This window comes from Mustela lutreola, chromosome 11 (assembly GCF_030435805.1).
Source record: "Mustela lutreola isolate mMusLut2 chromosome 11, mMusLut2.pri, whole genome shotgun sequence".
Classification (NCBI taxonomy): Eukaryota; Metazoa; Chordata; class Mammalia; order Carnivora; family Mustelidae; genus Mustela; species Mustela lutreola.
In genome coordinates this window covers 70470909-70483796 of record NC_081300.1, presented here as the reverse complement: position 1 = coordinate 70483796, position 12888 = coordinate 70470909, and the positions used below count along the sequence as shown (strand labels likewise).

Sequence of the window (12888 nt, the reverse complement as noted above, 5' to 3'; positions counted from 1 at the left end):
CCTTCCTCACTTCCAGAATTTGGACAAGGTGGGTACAGATCAGGTGGGGTTCCTGGTCTCAGCCCATCTGGTATGCAAACAGAGCTGATAATCATGCCCACCCCCCACCCTGGAGACACCAGCAGAGAAAAGGGGTCCTCAGCACAGGCTCCAAGTGGGGGTTCACAGGGAAGGGAGCCTGCGGCCCAGGTTTATTTGCTATGAGGATAGCATTTCCTGTTTGGACCAGGCCGAGTGGACGTGTCGGTGAATCCACACCAGAAGGGCTGCGTTTCCCGGACCCCATGGCCTGCTCCAAGAGGGGGTGTGTGTGTGTGTCCCCGCGTCCTGTGTGGTCCACACGTGTGTGCCCACATGTTTTCTCTCACCTCACCAGCTCCCAAACAGGCATCAAATCTGAGCCAAGTCCTGTTTTTCCCTAAAGCTCCACTGTGGGACTCAACTGGCATGCTCACATGACCCGGCACCCCTCCCTCCTTGGCCCTCCTCAGGTGAGCCGCACACCTGGGGATACTAAGGCGGCCTCACTGGGGACCGAGAGGAGGACAGGAGACAATGCAAGCAAAATGCTTAGCACAGCTCCTGGCACACAGTCAGCACTCGGTAACGGAAGCCATGCTCTTACTGGCGGTCGTGGTCTGGTCTTGGCAGCAGATAGGACCCAGCCCTGAGGGAGGAGGCCCCGCCCACAGGGACAGCCAACAGTCCCCTCTCCTCTCTGCCTCAGCAAACACTGAAACCTCAAATGACCAAGCCCCAGGTCCCTGCAGCATTTCCTGCCCTCCCTGCGCAGGGAGGAAAGAGGACCAGAAAACAGGATGACATTTCCCAGGAAAGTGTGTGCTTAAAGCGGGGGCTTTCAGAAGGCCATGCCCCCAGGACCTCCACATGGAGATCCAGATCTTTCACACTTGCCCAGAAGCTAACTCCTGAGCCAAAGGGATCTCGAAAATCTCCAACAGCTTGTTCTTTCAGGCCGGGAAGTGAGATTCAGAGAGGGGAGGTGACTTATCCCAGGTCACACAGCTCCCAGTGGTTGCTCTGGAATGGGCGGGAGGGGGGGGTGTTTGACACTAGGCAGGGACCCCCAGACAGCACCACCAGGAGCTTATAGGAGACCCCAGGAGATCCCAGCCTCAGACAGGACAGGACCAAATGTGGATAACACCTTTTCCTGGAAGGATCCCTTGTTCAAATTTCCCTTTTTAGAGAGGGTTCTCTTGCTGGAGAAGTCCTGTGGTGGCCTGCAGCTCCCATGAACTTGGTGGCAGTAATCGAGGACTGTGTATGCCAGTAATCACTGGACCAAATCTGTGGCAGTCCCCTCTTCCTGTGGCACCCAGCGGGGGTCCCAGCCATCTAACATGCCCTTCCAGGCACTCTGTCGAACAGAAGCCAGTGCCCATCCCTTCTCCTTCCTTCAGAGTTGCCTTCCAAAGTGCCCTTTGGGGAGATGGTTTTTCATCCTCCTCACTTACCCAGGGCTTGGTGGGGCTGGGATTCTCTCAGGAGGTGGCCCCTTGGGAATGACCAGTCATGGGGGGATGAAGTCACTGATCTCATGGCAAAACCAAGGGCTAACCAGGGAGGCACCAAGCTGTGTTTTGGGAGGTCAGACAGCCAGCATAAAGTTGGTGTCCCAAAATTGCACACGGAAGGGAGGGAGGCAGCTCCCCAAGGGAGCAAATTTGATGCTGTGATGATGTCTTTGGAGGAAGTGGGGCACGCTCGGGGGGCCATGTGAAGCAGGGGACAGTGGATGCCCCGGCATGGCCACGACATCGAATGGCCCACCACATGAGGAAGGTGCAGCTGTCCTTACAAAGAGAAACTGAGGCTGGAGAGGGGCAGGACTTGCCCAAGCTAACTGGGGCAAAGACAGCAGAGCAGGGTTTGAACCTAGTTCTTACTACCTGTCCCCTTGGGGGGGGGGCAGCTCCCTCTATATTGGCACCACCCTGCTTAGGCACAGAATCTGGTGCTGCCCAGCCCTGGTAAGTCCCAGGGGTCCGTGCCAGGGAGGCAGGGGCTGGCACATCCTTCCTGCTGGAGTGTTTCTAGTAGAGATCCTGGGTCTGGGTCTGGGTCTGAACAAGCCACAGCAGGATCCTGAAGGGCAGGCCCCTGGTGTGCTGCCAAGCTGGGCAGGGGGTTCCCCAGCCCAGGACTGCCTGCTGCATGTCAATCTAGGCAGAAGAGAAGGTTAGAGACTGTCCTGAGATTTTGGAGAGGTCATCTCTAATGACAGCTGTGGTTCCTCCCCAGAAGCACACACACCTACCACAGACATCCATCGCACACGTGCACACAGGCATCACACATATACCAGAAACACCCATCAAACTAGCACATGCTCACATCACACATATACACACTCCTCCATCACACACACACACATCGTGCACACACACACACTTGTATACACTTTTGAGGGATTCACACCTGTCTCCCCAGAAGCTCACCCATGTACCCCAGATAAAGAAACTCCACTCTAAGCCAGTCCTTATCTTGTTACAGATGGGGAACTGAGGCCCAGACTGACAAGCTACCTGCCCTCTTCCCTAATTGTCATTAAGAGCTGACCCTGCTTTGGCACATCTGGCTGGCTCAGGTCATGATCTCCGGTTAATAAGATCAAATCCAGCTACGGGATCTGAGCTCGGTGTGGAGCCTGCTTGAGATTCTCTCTCTTTCCCTCTGCTCCCCTACCCTCTCGCACCCGGGTCCAAAAAAGAGCTGACCTCTCTGAAGTCACAAGGTATGAGTTCAAACCCTGGCTCTTCCAAACCACTGGCAGACTACGCCTCTCTGTGCCTCAGTTTCTCCATTTGTAAAATGTCAGTAAGAGTGGAGACACAGCAGGGGCTTCTCCTGGCAGGGGCAGCCACGAGTGCCTGGGCCTCAGTTTACTTCTCTGTGTAATGGGAATGATTGTGCCCACCTCGCCTAGAGTGGTTTGAAGATTAAACGGAGACAGGATGTGAAGCGGACGCGAGGTGCCCTGCACACAGTGGCGCTCACTGCTCAGGAAGCCTTTGTTGCATGCAGGGCTAGGGGATGAGGGCCCTGGCATCATTCATTAGTCCAGGCGTGGCGGCACTGGGTCCGGGCTCAGCTCCCCGGCCTGAAGCACGTGAGAGGGCACCTCAGAACTGGTCCTCTGGCCCCCAAACGGTCATGCGGCGAAGGGCGCCGGGCTCAGGTGGGCACCTGGCGGGCCTCCCGGCGGGGGCGCCCGGCCCCCCGGGGCTCCTTCCGGGTTGGCAGCTGCCGTGCAGAGGGCGGGGGGCCGCGCCGCGGGGCCGGGCGAGGCCGGGAACGCGCGCCCCCGCCCGGCGCCCGCCTCCCGCCCGCCCTCCGGTTGCTGCGCTGGGAACCGGGCTCCGCGCGTCGCGTCGGGGGAGGCAGGCGGCGCGGGCGGGCGGGGACGGCGGGCTGGGGGCGGCGACGGCGAGGGGCCGCGCGCGGAGGGCGCCGGGCGCAGCATGGGCGGCCCGCGGGCCTGGGCGCTGCTCTGCCTCGGGCTCCTGCTCCCGGGAGGCAGCGCCGCGTGGAGCGTCGGGGGAGCTCCGTTCTCCGGACGCAGGTAAGGGTCGCCTCCCACCACCTCTGTGCCCTGCCAGCCCCGGGGCCGGGACTCCACGCACCCCTCCCCACCCCCCGCAAACCTCCCTCAACCTCCGTGCAAGCCAAGGATTGGGAAGGGGACCTGGTGCCAGCCGGATGGGAGGAGAGACCTGGGCCAGTCCCGCTATCTGGAGGAGGCTCCCGGCAGTGCTGGGGTCCCCGACTCCGTGTGACTGAGCCGGCATTCCCCTCCAGACTCCCCCACCGCCCCCACCACTTCACCTCCAGAGCCCCAGAGGTGGGGGAAGGGGAACAACGAGGGAGAAGCCCGCCTCCTGGGACTTCCATCGCCCTAGCTCAAGGGCCCCCTTCCCTGCACGCAGGAAAAGCCCAGCACATCCCCCAGCTGACCCTTGGGGACCCCCCTCCCTTTTCCCTTCTCTCGGCTTTTTTTAGTACCCCGGCTATTTATTTCCCTCTGAGGAAGAAGACTGGGGTGGAATTTCACAGATCTGTGGGTCAGTGGCCACCCCAGGGACCTGGCATTTTAATCAGAGACTGGAGAGAGCATTCTGTATTCCTGCTGCTGTTTCTGGAGCTGGGAACATTCTCTCTGTTGGTGTTTGTGGAGTATCTCCCCAGGGAGGAGCCCCTTATTTGCAACGTGGTCATGAATCCTTCAAGGATTGAGTAAGGTAGGAAGCACTGTCCCCATTTAGCAGATGAGCAAACTGGGACCCCGGAGAATTAACATAATTGTCTGGGTTCATGGGCCATTAATGGAAGTGTTGGGATTCGAATCTGTGTCTTTCCGGCCATGATAACAGCGTTTGAACCTGTCCCCTGTCCTGGTTGCAGCCCCTACCCCTGCTGGGGTCCCCTCTCAAAGGCCAGCCATTTGTTTGAGGCAGACAATGCGGAGTAGCCAGACCGCTTCAGGCCTTTTCATCCCATTCAAAGGCCTTCCTGGGGCCCCCACCCCCTAGGGCCTCAATTCTTTAATTCTTTTCAGAAATTCCCTTTCGCAGTGGTCAGGGGCCAGCATGCCCTTGCTGGGCTAGCAAGAGCAGGTGACATGGCTAGGGCTGGAGGGCAGAGGTGGCGGCATCATAGCAGGCATCCCAGACAGAAGCAGGCAGGTGGCCCATATCACAGCTACTCCCACCTCCTGCATGCTGACCACAGCTGACCTGGGCTGGGCATAATTACCTGCACCCACCACCTCCAGAATCTTCCCAACTGCCATGGAGGCAAGCATTTTGATGATCTCCCTTTCACGGAAGAGGAAGCTGAGGCTCAGAAGGATAGGACCTGCCCAGGGCATGAATGTGAACCCCCAGGATCCTAGGTGCTAAGATAACCAAGACCCTAAATTCGAATTTCCAGTGTCGGGCTCAGGATGATGGTGGAGAGGGTTTAAGGTCCAGACTGTCCTCCAGCCAGTCGTGGGCAGGGCTTCCCAGCCTGGGCTTCTCACCCACCAGGGCTTCCTGGGTGGGAGCAAGATGGTGACCCTGGGCAGGTAGCTGGTGGTCACTGGGAATTGTCATGCCATCTGTTCACAGAAGGCTCACAGTGGCCTAGCATCACCAAAGCCCTACAGGCAATGCCATTGTTCCCATTTTACAGATCAGAATGGGACCCAGAGAGGGAAAGCGGCACCTCAATCCCAGCCAGCCAGTTTCCCAATCCCATGTCCTTGGCACCCTAGGAGAAGGTGTCAGTTGGTAGGTCTGGGAAAGGTTTGCAGCTTGAGGTTAGGAGTCCTGGCTCTGGTCCTCACTCAGTGTGTGACCCCAGACAGGTCACCTCATTGCCCTGGTTCTCCTTTTCCTCAGTGTTACCCTCTCCTCCCCTTCTCCCTGGCCCACTGGCCTGTTCTGAGGGGGGATGGTCCACCCCAGGAGGAACGAATAGTGGTTCACGCTATCACGGACATGAGGTGGAGGAAGGGACCCGTAGCTGGAGGAATCCGTGGTCCTCAACTGCCGGGACCTCCCCTTGTGGCCATGTCCCAGCATTGTTGGCGATAGCATGGGGACGTCACACACCATCAGACCTCCCTCCACCCCCAGCCCAGCACCCCAGGCGCCCCTTGGCAGCCAAGGGATTAGAGGCAGAAAAGAGGCTTTGTGCCTGGGGAGGGGGAGGCCTGGGAAGGCATCCAATGGGGCTGCCCCAGCCCCAGGAATGTGGCAAGACTTTGAGACCCCCAGAACCAGGGTGCCTGGGGGCTGTGCAGAGCTGCCTTGGCTCACCCTTGCCCCTCTGTATGTCCCCCAGTCCCTGCTGCGGCTGTTCCCGACAGCACTGTGGTTCTCTAATAGAAGCCATCACCAGTGTCCCAGGCCACTTCCTCCTGCAGAGTGGGCCTCCTTGGGGCAAGTCCTAGAATCAAGGAGAGGGGAGAATTCTCTTCCCCAGCCCCTTTCCCGGGAGCTCAAATCCCAGCTCTGCACCCACGTGGGTGACCTCGCCATGTGACTTCTCTTGGAGCCTCAGGGTGCCCCCCGTATTAAATGCAGAGCCTGGCAATCTCTATCCCAAAGTCAAGGCAAAAACCTTGGATGGAAGGTACTGTGCTGAGGTATCTCGGGGAAGCCGCTGGACCCCGGCTGTGGGCTGTGGGGTATGAGCCCCAGTCCAAGAACCACAGCTCTTTGCGCTGGGCTATGTGGCTATGTGGTGTGTGTGAAATCCTGCTGTCCCCATCTGCAGATGGACAAAGTGAGGCACTGAGAGAGTCAGGGCCTTGTCCAAGGTCACCGAGCTAGGAAGTAGCAGGGCCAGGACTAGAACTTTGCCTCCAGAGTGGGGTTCTGGCTCTAATCACCCTGCCCCCACTTCATATGTCTCCTTTCTTTCCTCTTCTTTTCATAACGGCCCTTGGCCCCTGGCCCGCTTGGCTGCCTCCTGCAATTAGCGCTATCACTGTTCCGGATCACAGCCCTGGGCCCCGCAGAGACAAAGTCCCCTGGGCCCCCATGGCAGGGACTGGAGGGCAAATGAGAGGGGGGCCCTCGTGGGGGCAGCCGGTGCCAGGCTGAGCTGGTCTGGCCTGTTTTCTCTCCTCTGGCAGCCTCTGGGGGCCTGGGAGGTGCTGAGTGGGCACGAGTGGCAAGCCCAGAAGGGAAGTGCCGCTTTCTCCCAGCCCCTGCCCTAGCTCTATCCCACAGACTCAGCATCGGGGGCTCCCGGGCACCTTCTCACTGACCACGTCCCGTCCCAGGAGACAGGGTCCACAGGGGCAGCAGGATTGTAGGCCGGCTTCCAAGTACTGCATCCATCTCCAGGAACCTGGGTCATGGCTCCCCTGCCCAGGCCCACTCTCTGCTCTTGATCATTCGGTCATTCAGCAAACGTCCTAAGCACCCTCAGGCTGAGCTCTGTCATGGCTTGGCCCCTGCCAGTGCCCTCTGTCAGCATCCACAGGGAAGGGAAGAGCTCAGGGCTGTTGAAAGGGACCCCTGGAGGTGCCCACCCCTCCTTGCAGGACCAGTCAGTCTGGGCTCACAGGGCAATGAGGAGCCATGGCGGACGGTGGACTCAGAGCAGGCAGTGGCCACATTAAGTCTGTGCTTTAGAAGGACCTCCTTCCTGCTGCCCGGGTGGAAAATTTACAGGGGATCCGGGCTAGGGCTCTGCAGAAGAACTTAGATTTATCCAGAGAACAGTGCGGGCTGGGGTCTTCCAAGGTCAGGGAGGGGCGGGCTGTGGTTTTGGTGATTCCCCACACCCCAGGGAAGGGGCCAGGGGCTGACCTTGGACCCCATATATCCTGACTATCCCCCTCTGGCTAGTCAGCAACCAGCTCCATATCTCCCAAGCAGGAGATTCAAGCAAACTCAAGGTCATGAGAAATAAATCAGGGAGCCAGGCAGTGACCCACCTGGGGGCAATTTTAATTAAGAAAGAAGAAGAAAATTGTTTTCTCTAGCTCCCACTCCCCAGGAAAAAGGGGCAGATCAGACAACTGTGGGCAGTCCCAGGCGCACCTCCCCAAGCGCAGTTCAGGGTGTGGGCATGAAGGGAGGGGTGTGCGCTTGTGTGCGGGTGAGGGCATATGGCCCTGTGTCTGTAGATACCCTCAGGAAGCCCCCTCCCAAAACTTGCACTCTGAGTTTGATGCATTTTTCTGGAGACGAGCTGCAACTGACGTCACTTTCTCAAAGGGGCTTATGCCCCCACCCCTCGCCAAGCAAACAAAACTCCAGTTTCAAAAAGCACAGCTCCAGGGACCCAGGGGATCTAAAGGATGGGGGGCCTTTTTGAAATGTATTTATTTAACTTTTAAAATCCCCACCTGCTCATTAGAAGAAAAGTTGCCAGCCAGAGGTTAAGAGGGTGGACTCTAGGATCAGATGGACCTCAGCTCAGCCATGACCATGTTGTTCATCTTGGGTGCCTGGGGCACATCCCAGACCCCAGAGTCTCTGTCTTCCCATCTGTAAAGTGGTGCTCATAATTGGCATGTGAAAGGCCCTGGCCCCAGTTCCTGGTGTGCAGCAAGCATGATAACCTAAGGCTGCTGTTAGTGCAGGGGACAGAGCAGATGGAGAGCCCCTTCCTGCCCCCAGAGGGGGCCATTTGCTGCAAGCCTGTGATTTTTCCTACCTTTGTGCACATGTATCTATGAATATGCGTATAGTCTTTGGGCATCCTCATTTGAATAGAAACGCAATCGTTCTCCTCCTGTTGCATTTTTCCCTTAAGCAGACACAGTGGTCTGTGTGTGGAGAACTTGCGCTCTAGCTCAGCATTGGGTTTTCTAGGTCTAGGGGTCCCGCGGCTGTTTAGGCGGTTCCTGATTTTGCATCTTTCCCAACAGCACTGTAGCAAGCGCCTGTCACCTCTCACATGGGGTGGCTGGCCACGGGCTGGGTGGAGCTTCTGCCAGGTCATTGGTCTAAACAGAGCCATCCCTTTTCCCCCTTTGCCTTTGGCTGGGCTGTTCCTGCTTCCCAGACTGGTTCCAGGGTGACCAGACAGGGAGGGGACTTCCCCAGGGTCCCACAGGGTGTTAGATGGCAGGTACCCGCCAAGGACATTGTCCTCTGGGTGGGCCAGGATAGGGGGTGGGACAGCAGCCAGGAGACTGATTTTGGTGGCAGCAGATGCCTCTGTGATGGCCGGAACATTCCAGGCGCTCAGCAGCCCTCAGCCTGCACAGGGTCACGGGCCCTGCATTTTTTGCTGGGGCTGGAAAAGGAGGCACTGTTTTAGGTGACCCTTTGCAGCCTGAGCCCGCCACTCCACCAGAGTTTTCCTTTGTGACCTCAAGCCTGGGGTCAGCAGGTTCCCAGGTTGGGGCCTTTACAGAACCACAGACCATGGCTCAGGAGATGGGGAGGAAACAGAAGCTGAGGTCTCTGGCATGGAGTCAGGATCCAGGGTGGGCCATCCACATTCCTGGGTGCAAATCTGCCTCTACCATGCGCCAGGTCTGGGACAGGAACAGTTGTCTTCCCCTCCCCTCTGTAAAATGTGGGGAGGTGCCGGCCTGGCTCACCAAGAAGATGAATGTAAATACCCTTAGCATACAGTAGGTGCTCAATATATGCGGTGCATACAGTAGTTGCTTGATATATGCAGCACAACTATGATTATTAATCGGCATTTGGAGAAGTCGGTCCTCCATGCTTGGGACATCTGGGTGTTCCACAGAGGGGACCCAAGGATAAGACAGACGGCCTCTCTTCTGTCATGCCAGGGGAGGGAGAGGGCAGACATGAATTGCCAGCTGCATTCAGCCTGATGGGGATACAGAGTGCTGCAGGATCCAGGCAGAGGGCCATCATTATGTTAGGGTAGGTGGAGATGGGAAAGGACAGGGGAGAGGTGACAGCACAGTAGGGCTTTGAAGCTTGGAGGTAACAAGTGGGGAAGTAGAGGCAGGGTGCTCCAGGCAGTGGGCCCAGTGTGAGGAAAGGCCCGGAGGTGCAGGATCCCAGCAGGTGTGAGCACTGGAGTACTGAGCATGAAGGTGAACAAGGGAAGGATAAGGCCAGGCTTCCATTTTAGGGCACTCCTTCTTGGGAGCCACGGAGGGGCAGGACAGAAGGGCTGCTGCTGTTGTCCAGGTGGGCGGCAGGAGGTATTGGTGACCTGGATGGGCTGCGGGGGGAGAGAAGTGATATTGAGAAAGGAGAGGTTGGGCAAAGATACCTTGCTCCTGTCCTGTGCCCCGCAGCTCATTCCCTGAGCCCTTCCAAGCGCCCCCAGCACAGCTGCCCCCTCCAGGGCTCTGGATTCACCCCCAGCCACAGTGCCCCCAAGACTCCCACTGGGGCCCAAAGGACTCTGGGAGTTCAGGGGTCTCTCCGCCTAGAGGCTCAGGGGCTCCTGGAGAGAACCTGGACCTCCTCATTCACCCCCCCACCTTGGGTCCTGGGCAGGGGCTGTGCACAGCACCCGAGCTTGCTCACTGTGGGTCTGTTTCAGGAATTGGTGCTCCTACGTGGTGACCCGGACCATCTCGTGCCATGTGCAAAATGGCACCTACCTTCAGCGAGTGCTGCAGAATTGCCCTTGGCCCATGAGCTGCCCGGGGAGCAGGTGAGCAAGACCCCAGTGACTCAGAAGCCGGTGGCATTCCAGGTGGGGGCATAGCATGAACAGAGGCCTGGTCACAGTCCAGCATCAGAAGCGCAGGGCAAGGCTGGGATCCTGATGGCGGGTGGAGTAAAGGGAACATCAGCACCTCGCCTTCTGCTCCTGGGGCACCTGGAAGGCTTCCTGGAGGAAGGAGTCCACCAGTTACCCACATGCATTTGCTTGGTGAGGCTTCACTTCTGGGGACAGGCCAGCTTGCAGGGACTCCCTGTCCAGTTAGGATCTGGATCCCACCCCCCGCAACCTGGGGAGTTAGGAGGGATTGGAGGGGCTGAATCCCAGAATATAGCCAGAGAGAGGCTCCAGAGGGGGCCCAGAGGTGGCAGAGGACCCGGACATTGTCCTCATGGACATCCAGGTGAGCAGGAAAGGCAGCAGAAGACTCTGTCTGAGTTTGGCTCCCTGGCCCCCTTCTTTCAGCTATAGAACCGTGGTGAGACCCTCGTACAAGGTGATGTACAAGACGGTAACCGCGCGTGAGTGGAGATGCTGTCCCGGGCACTCGGGGGTGAATTGCGAGGAAGGTAGGACCCCCTGAGGGACAGGCCAGGTGCCTTCCTTCGGGTGCGCGGGTGGGAGCGGTCAACCCTTGCTGGTCAGAGCCACCCTTGCTGGCTGCCCCCCAGGTGTGGACCCGCCTCCCTCCTGGGGGACCCTCAGGAGCTCTGGAGAAATTCCATACATGCCCTGGAGCTCACATCTTGAGTCACTCCATCCCAGGTCTTTCCTCCAAACTCAGGGGAAAACCCATATGGACGTGTCCATTGGCAATCCTCCCAGCTCTCAGAAGCAAAGCACCGCTTAGGTCCGGGCTGGCATGGTTGGGATGCTTGTATCCATCCTACAGGTGAAGAAACCCGGGCTCCGGGAAGTGGTGGGTGTACAGTTGCTAAGTGGCAGTCAGGGTCCGAGGGATGGGCATACCACGCTTAGTGCATGTCCCAGGCACAGGAGGGGGGCACTTTTACCCCGGGGCCCTCCTCTGCAGGCCACACGTGTGGCTCAGGGCTAAGCGCCCAGCACCCCAGTACGCCCAGAGGACACAGCCCAGGCCTCCCCATGCTGTGGCCACATGCTTACCTGGAGAGCCCTCTCCAGGCCACCTGCCTCTCTGCTAAGCAGACCAGGTGGCTCCTGCCCTCGATGCCTACCTGAACTCAGAGAAAGACTTTGGTCACCAAGGGCTGTGTTCCCACAATGGCCCTCCAGAGGACAGACCAGCCTGGAACCAGCCCAAGAAGCAATCCCGTAGGCACCTCAGTGAAAGGGGGCCATTTGGAGCCCCCAAAGCAGCCTCAGTAGTAGCAAGACCTATTCTGATTCCATGAATGCGTGAGACATGGCCTCTGGCTCAGGAGGACATGATGCTAACAGAAATCACCAGTCTTGAAAGATACCCAAGCTTCACCTCCCCGGGACCCTATGAGAGTTCTGGCTCACAGACCAGAGGCCCAGAGATGTAGAGTCCCATACCCAGAGTACCCCCGGTGTGGGGCAGAGCTCACCACAAAGTGGGGTGGGGAGGGGGCCTGGCAGGTTTCCTTGTGGGACTGGGGAGTCCCCAGTTCTGGTGGGGTGGCTAGAGGAGCAGGGGAGCTGCCCGATCGCCAGTAGGAGTCCTGAACTGAGAGGAGACCACCAGGCCTATGTGGGAAGGCAGTCGTGATGGAGAACCAGGTATGAGACCCTCCCCTCCATGCTGGGAGAAAGCAAGGCTGAAGGGCCCAGGGGGCAGGAGGAGAGCCAGCCAGGAGGGCCTGCTGCCAAAGAGGCTACAGAGGAGCTTGGGGGGCAGGGAGGGTGAATCCCCAGAGTGTGGGGGCCACCTGGGCCTAGTAGGCCTGCCCAGACAAAGGCTGCTCTATCCCTGGCTTCCCTCTCAAGGGCAGAACTTCCCAGGTCCACAAGGCCATTGTGGAGCTGGTGACGGTGGGGGACAGGTGGGGGCAGAGCCCGCCCTTGATTCCCACAGCTGGAGGCGATTCATCCAGAAGCCACGATCAGGGCTGAGGGCTCTGATGATGGCATGGTGGGTGTGCAAGGCAGGCAGGGCTGGGCCACCCCTGACATCTGCCATCTCCCTCGCAGTGTCTCCAGGTCCCAGCCTGGGGCCGGGAGTATCCAGGGCTTCATGGGCCAGGCCAGATCTGCTACACCCCAGCTGTGTGGCCTTGGGCTGGGGACTCCCCATGCATTGTGCAAGCCATTGTGCAAGGGCTGGGGAATAGGGAGGCTGCAGAGCCGGTGGCCCTGGTGTCATGCCCACTCAAAGGGAGGGGCACCCTCTCTAAAGAGCACCATGCGGCCGTGCGCTCTTGCAGAGCCCGCACAATAAGCCTCAGTGTTCTCACCTGTGGAATGGGCATGATACTAGAGTCTGCTTCCCAGGGATGTCTTGAGGATGAAATAAATACACAGTAAAGACCTTGTTGGTGGCCTGCCTGCCCGGGGTAGGCATAATGTGATGATGGATGGGACAGGAGGGGCCTCTCCCAAACCCATACAGTGAGAGCTGAGTAAAGGGATGCTCGGGTCTGGATATTCTAGAAAACTGCTCTACTAGCAGCCCTGGGAATGGGGGTGGGGAAGTGTGGGGCATTGCAGGCCCATCCCAGGCCCTGCCCTTCCTCTGACAGCTGGGCTGAGCTCCCCACCTGTTTCCCCTGCTGGTGACTGACTTCGTAGTCTGCCCAGCACTGGGACATGGAC

General features: G+C 58.6%; 1 protein-coding gene across 28 annotated transcripts in view; it reads left to right on the top strand.

The window, feature by feature from the left end:
• Positions 1-3418: 3418 nt before the first annotated feature.
• EMID1 (EMI domain containing 1) overlaps positions 3419-12888 on the top strand; it is a 44447-nt gene continuing 34977 nt past the window's right edge. For 7 of the 28 annotated variants that reach the window (XM_059140471.1, XM_059140464.1, XM_059140461.1 and 4 more), the window contains exons 1-4: positions 3424-3586; positions 10009-10122; positions 10600-10703; positions 10919-11026. In XM_059140471.1, the coding sequence (XP_058996454.1) occupies positions 3486-3586; positions 10009-10122; positions 10600-10703; positions 10919-11026 (427 nt within the window). In that variant the 5' untranslated portion in view covers positions 3424-3485. Of the gene's footprint in view, positions 3587-4101; positions 4263-10008; positions 10123-10599; positions 10704-10918; positions 11027-12888 lie in introns of those variants that run through there. The other 21 variants (XM_059140453.1, XM_059140480.1, XM_059140455.1 and 18 more) reach the window with 10 other exon arrangements.